The 7,500-nt window shown below is 41.5% G+C and overlaps 1 protein-coding gene across 1 annotated transcript in view; it reads right to left on the bottom strand.

Moving 5' to 3' along the window:
- The window catches only part of srp19 (signal recognition particle 19), a 14,051-nt gene that overhangs the window by 2,635 nt on the left and 3,916 nt on the right, over positions 1-7,500 (bottom strand). Inside the window, exon 4 of the mRNA XM_079827554.1 lies at positions 1,774-1,882. Coding sequence (XP_079683680.1) covers positions 1,774-1,882 — 109 coding nt within the window. The remainder of the gene's footprint in view (positions 1-1,773; positions 1,883-7,500) is intronic.

Here is a 7,500-nt window from a genome sequence, read left to right as displayed (position 1 = left end):
CACTCACTCACTCACACACTCACTCTCACACACACTCTCACACTCTCACACACACTCTCTTACTCACTCACTCACTCACTCACTCTCACACTCTCACGCACTCTCACACTCTCACACACACTCACGCACTCCCACACTCTCACTCACTCACTCACTCACGCACACACTCACACACACACACACACACACACTCACTCACTCACTCACTCACTCACTCACTCACTCACTCACTCACTCACTCACTCACTCACTCACTCACTCACTCACTCACTCACTCACTCCCACACTCTCACTCACTCACTCCCACACTCTCACTCTCTCACTCACTCACTCACTCACTCACTCACTCACTCACTCACTCACTCACTCACTCACTCACTCACTCACTCACTCACTCACTCACGCACTCACTCACTCACTCACGCACTCTCACACGCACTCCCACACGCACACACTCACTCCCTCACGCACACACGCACTCACTCACTCACTCACTCACTCACTCACTCACTCACTCACTCACTCACTCACTCACTCACTCACACACGCACACACGCACACACGCACACACTCACTCACACTCTCCCACACACACTCCCACACACTCACTCACTCACACTCACTCACACTCACACTCACTCACACTCACTCACACTCACTCACACTCACTCACACTCACTCACACTCACTCACACTCACTCACTCACTCACTCACTCACTCACTCACTCACACTCTCCCACACACACTCCCACACACACACTCACTCACTCACGCACACACTCACACACACACACACACACTCTCACTCACTCACTCACTCACTCACTCACTCACTCACTCACTCACTCACTCACTCACTCACTCACTCACTCACTCACTCACTCACTCACTCACTCACTCCCACACTCCCACACTCTCACTCACTCACTCCCACACTCTCACTCTCTCACTCACTCACTCACTCACTCACTCACTCACTCACTCACTCACTCACTCACTCACTCACTCACTCACTCACTCACTCACTCACTCACTCACTCCCACACTCCCACACTCTCACTCACTCACTCCCACACTCTCACTCTCTCACTCACTCACTCACTCACTCACTCACTCACGCACTCACTCACTCACGCACTCTCACACGCACTCCCACACGCACACACTCACTCCCTCACGCACACACGCACTCACTCACTCACTCACTCACTCACTCACTCACTCACTCACTCACTCACTCACTCACTCACTCACTCACTCACTCACTCACTCACTCACTCACTCACTCACACACGCACACACGCACACACGCACACACTCACTCACACTCTCCCACACACACTCCCACACACTCACTCACTCACACTCACTCACACTCACACTCACTCACACTCACTCACACTCACTCACTCACACTCACTCACACTCACTCACACTCACTCACACTCACTCACACTCACTCACACTCACTCACACTCACTCACTCACTCACTCACACTCTCCCACACACACTCCCACACACACACTCCCACACACACACTCCCACACACTCACTCACTCCCACACACTCACTCACTCACACTCTCCCACACACACTCCCACACACACTCCCACACACACTCCCACACACACTCACACACACACTCACACACACTCTCACACACACTCTCACACTCACACTCTCACACACTCACACACTCACACACACACACACACACACACACACTCACACACTCACTCACACTAATAAGAGTTAATGTTAACTGAATTACTGGATGAGAACTTCTCGTGGCACAGAGTCCCGTCCTCTAGTCTGATCTGGATGCGGACTCTTCCTCTGAACTGCACGTCTCTGTTCCACTCGCGCGGGTACATCTTGTTCTGCCGGAGGGAAATGTGCGAATGATGTGACAGAAACAGGAGAATCTGTGCCGTATGACCCGACACACACACACACACACACACACACACACACACACACACACACACACACACACACACACACACACACACACACACACACACACACACACACACACACACACACACACACACACACACACACACACACACACACACCAGTGTTTCCCACACATTAGCCACGTTTACATGCGCACTTCCTTTGTCATTCCGATTAAAATCATTCCGATTGAAAGATTCGCTGGACTGTTTACATGAGCCGTTCTCTAAACCCATCTGGTGTTTACATGTGCTGACTTTCAGTAGGAATCATTTTGTGACATGCGCACACAGTTTGTCTGCCGCCTCAGATTCGTTAGTATCGTGGATCAATAATTCTGTGTTGGTAATTTTTATATTTATTTATTTTTCTGTGGGCGGACATGCAGTAGTTGAACCTAATTTATGTCCTATACAATGGCTATTTCAACAGCTGTGAATGATGAATGCGGAATCAAAAATGAATTCAATTCATTTATGTTGAAAAACACAAAATTAACAATAAAATGCACTCAAATTATTAATAAAAACACAGGATATACGGTGAAACATGAATGAAGCATTCAAGACGTGCTCAGCATCATTACTAGTAGTACTAAACATATATATTTCAGATGATTAAGGAAAGATACCATAATCACAAAGGTATAAATATTAACAAAAGTAATTAAAGTAGACTTTGGGTAATGTTACTTAACCAATTTGTATTTTTTTTTTATAGCTAACTTAACTAACGAGAAACAGAGCAGCTTGAATGTTCCCCGTTGAAATGTCAGCTCTCGACGGCCACCAGGACTTGTAGAGTTTTATAAAAGCTATTTATTATTTGTCGTAAAGTGTAAGAATCACCTCAGAAAAATGAATTCTTCAGTCAGGCGCAGTTGAAGCCGAGGACAAACACTGTCAAGATGAGATGGTGTAGCCAGGCTATGTCTGTGTCTTTATTCCAACATCATGTTCATAACATGTTACGAAATAAAAAGTTTAATACCTCAGAAAAATGACCTTTCCTCTCTTGTCAACATTAGCTTGGTGTGAGCGCGCGCTCTTCAGTTGAGGAGGCGCGCGCTGTATATCACGTCACAGAAAGACGTGCACTCAGTAATCGGATCAGGTCGTTTACATGGTGGAATTTTTCGTTTGATCGGTTCGTGAAAAGGTTTATCCCACACCTCTCAAACCCATTACAATTTCATTCGGTTTGGCCATTTTTATTCCGATTGAGGTGTTTATATATTTTTATTCGGATTGGACTTTTAAACCGATCACAGTGCTCCATGTAAACGCACCTATAGACTAATTTGTAGCGGTGCGCCACAGAATCAACACCGGCCGCCACAAACTGCGCGTCGTTATCTGTCTTATTCTTTTTTTTTCGCTGCTGCATTTCCTTTCCCTGCTCTCCCTCCGTCTCTCGCTCTCAAATGGCCAAACCTGCTTTTGATTAGGGCTGGGCAAAAAATTTTTTTTTTCAATTAATCGTTTTTTAAAATGTGGTCGATTCAAAATCGATTCTCAAAGGCCAAGAATCGATTTTTTTCCATATTTATTTCGTAAAAATTGAACAAAATTAACGTTAATCTAATTACCCGTCTTCTCCACTAGATGTCAGCCTCTTATTGGCCTTGCGTGATGTTACCCGTCATTCCTTCATTCAGTGCTTGAAGCTACACTGTGTAACTTTTTTAGTTTATTCTTAGCTAAAAACACTTAGTTCTTTCAAAAATATATGTGCTCATTAATGTATATTTACTTCTTTCAAGTAATAAAGTATTCTGGTAAGTTTATAATATGCCATTGTAAATACATACGGGTGAGGGTTCGAATGCGGGTCGCCATGTTGCCCCTCCATCTTGAAAGTACATTAGCCAAAGAGGGACATTCCCGTAAATTCAAGCTTCGCCTTTGGCGTTTTAACACTCGATGGCTCCGTGTCCAATGTGGACGAGGTCGAACTGGAAGCCATATTAATCTTGGACTAAATCGGCCACCGTAGGAGTTAAAACGAAATCGGAATTGAGAGGAACAGAAACTAATATTCACTGGATGGTCATTTACAAGTTCACCACTAGATGGGGGAAAATATCACACAGTGGAGCTTTAAATGGCGCCTCACAAATGATAAATCTACAGTCAATAGAGTCAAGAGACAGTGCAGGACCAATAATTCAAACCTAATAACGAAGTCTATATTATAAACAGATTTCCTCAAATAAAAGTTAGTCCGCATAAGTCAGCACGTTAAAGCAAGTTGAGATCGTCTTTTTCTCCTTATTGTGACGTATATCCGAGTGAAACGGCTTCTGAAATTAGAAAAAAATGTAGGGCGGGGCTTGATTTCGTCCTCCGGGAATTGATTGGATCGTTGGAAGTTGGGCGTTGCAAACAAAATGGAGGCAGATTTGAATTCCCGTTTGCACTCAGTTGTGGAGAAAAACTTGATCGATCTCTTAAATAAATGTATTTTCTCTCTAAATCTTTTCTACATATGTTACTGAGCATATTTACTCACTTTATGCTACAGATTTCACTTATTTTAAGCCTTCATTTCGGTAAAACTTTTTTCTCAGCTCTCCCTTATAAAGGGCGCGCGTGCACACACGCTGCAATCCTCAGTGCGAGCCGTCACAACAAGCTGTTCGTCCGACTATATTGAGTCATTTTAACATAAAAAAAGCTTTTATTTCTCATATTTCTCTCTTTTTGCCTCAAGTCCTTCTTGAAGAAGGTATTAAAGGGTTAGTTCACCCAAAAATGAAATTTCTTCCATTAATAACCCCAATGTTGTTCCACACCCGTAAGACCTCCGTTCATCCTCGGAACACAGTTGAAGATATTTTAGATTTAGTCCGAGGGCTTTCAGTCCTTTGAATGTAAGTGTATGCACACTTTGCTGTCCACGTCCAGAAAGGTAATGAAAACATCATCAAAGTAGTCCATATGTGACATCATTTGGTTAGTTAGACTCTTTTGAAGCGTCGACAATACATTTTGGTCCAAAAATAACAAAAACTAAGACTTTATGAAGCATTGTCTTCTCTTCCGGTTGTGTTTGAATCCGCGTTCACGACGCCACAGTGACGTGTTATCTGGTATCTGCGATCCAGGGCTTAAAAACGGGAAACATTATCAATCGGTTCACTCCGAGCAGAATAGATATTATAGCGTTTCCGTTTTTGCGTTCCTCATTAAACATTACTGTTCCGAAAACGGTTTGATTTGAAAAAATACCGGTTAATAACGTTATTTTAATTTAGCCTATACTTTAAACAAATATGTATAAATAGACGTATTTTTCACTCAATAATAATATAACGTAATGAAACTTGAATATTTATTTCATAACATTTTTAAAACCACAACAGAAATACATGCATTAATTACAAAGCATAAACAGCGGGACAAATATTGCCCTGTTTTAATGGAGCTGAAAGTGGCCTCTATATGCCTATTCTTTCCAGAAGAGTGAGAACATTCTTTGTACATAACTTTTTTTCAACACGACTTGTTTTAAAAATTGCATGAATAAAGAATAAATAAACTGGATAACCATTGCTCTTTTAATGCTGCTAATTTCAAAGCAAACACTGCGCAACACTGCATCACATAATCAAATTCAGTCAGCTAATAAAGCTCGATCATTTAATGCAATATAACACACCATTTAATACGAAACATCAACCGTATAGAAAACATTGAGCTGTATTGGCAATCTGAAAGACTATAGGACAAATGTTTGATAGATGCTATAGCCTACTTGGATAGGCTTAAACGAAATCCACAAACTAGCCTAAATCAGACTATTTGAGCTTAAAGTCCGAACTGCTTATTTAAACGTACGAAAAGAATGTCCTCCAATACCTGCGCTTTCATTGATGACCTCAGCGGGGAAAGAAATGTACTTGAGGCGTGTAAATGCGCTCACACTGACTTGCGTTACCGCTAGATTCATAGATGACATTTCACTCTCGCTTGATCCGTCAACGCCACATGCTGTAGCTCTATTCATGATTGGTCACTGCCAAATTAAAATATTAAAGAGAACGATAAAATAACCTTATTAACCCTCAGAGCCCGACGGCATCGCCCACGACGTCACACGGCACCTCCGATAAATATCTATATTATTTCATGAAACTTTTATCGATTTTCTTACCGTTTTTTCCAGCAGAAAGCTAACGAGCTAGCCATAACGGGGGTGTCTTTGGTGTCTTTGTAGCCTTTACAGAAGGTTTTCTATCCAGCCTGGAACATGTGCATCTTTTTGGAGTTGTTCAGCAATAAATCAAAACGCTTACATCCAAGATATATCCACTTGATGTCCATAATTTATAAATTTTCCGTCATTTTTGCCGCTAGCGCGATGCTAGCTGCCATTTTGGATGAGGGTTTGACCAATGACAGGCTGATTCGTCATCCACGTTGGTGCGCGTCATTACGCATGAACCACAGCTCTTTTATTGTGAAGAGAGAGAGAGGCACGGCTAGTGTTGAGGATAGAGAGAGAGAGACGCGCTGCAGTTTTTAGTAGTTTTGTGGAGAAAGTTTGAGGAAAAAGTTTGAGGAGAAAGTTTGAGGAGAAGTTCCTGATAGGAACTGTTTTGAGGCTTGGCACCAGTAAATATCCAAAATCCAAAGAGGCCAAAAGCGCCTGGACTTTTTTTGGAAAAATGTAAATAGTTTTGGTTCTGTATAAGTTATCATGTTTATTCCTGAGTTCCAGGACTCTAAAGACTTGAACAAACTGTTTTCCAGAGGAAATATGCTTAGCTTTTATTTATTTGTGTGTGTTTTCAATAAATATTTGAGTGATTCAATTTCCGTTTTATGTTTTCATTTGTCTTTATGGTCCCATAACTTATTTTACATTCAGGTGACATCAATGCAACACAAATATACTGACAGAGCAACTTGTCTTGAAAAAAAGAGGTGTGTCAATTGTCTGTGCACAACAGGGTTGATGTTTTACAAGCTTTTTTAGTAAATAACACCAGGCGGAAAATTAATTGTAAAAATACCCTTAGGTCTTAAAGGGTTAACCGGTTAATGGTCATTTCAAATTAACGTTTCTGTTCAGAACGATTCAAATTGATTTTGATTTTGTTTTCGTTTTTGTTCCTCTTAAAATTTCGTTCATTTCCGGTTTTCGTTTTCGTTCCTTGAACCGGTTCAGAGCCCTGTTGCTATCACACCAGATAACACGTCACAGCGTCTTACGTCTTCTTTATATTGAGAATTGTGGCATCGCTAGTATTTAACAACTGTATGGCTTTGAAATATAGAGTTGGGTTCTGTTTTAATGTACCCAAGTGTACCTAAAATAAAGAGAGTTTAACATACAGGTTTGTGGCTCTTCATTTCTTTTTAATTACCCACTTGTAAACTTGTTCACTGTTCTTTTTTATAAATATAGTATTTGTATTAAATCTATATTCATTGAGGTGAATCGAGAATCGAATCGGAACATCGGAATCGATACCCAGCCCTACTTTTGATGCGAAACAAAGTCTTTTTTTTTTTACAGTTTTAATACGAAATTC

This window comes from Gobio gobio (assembly GCF_949357685.1).
Source record: "Gobio gobio genome assembly, chromosome: 10".
Taxonomy (NCBI): Eukaryota; Metazoa; Chordata; class Actinopteri; order Cypriniformes; family Gobionidae; genus Gobio; species Gobio gobio.
This window is presented reverse-complemented; position numbering and strand designations above follow the sequence as displayed.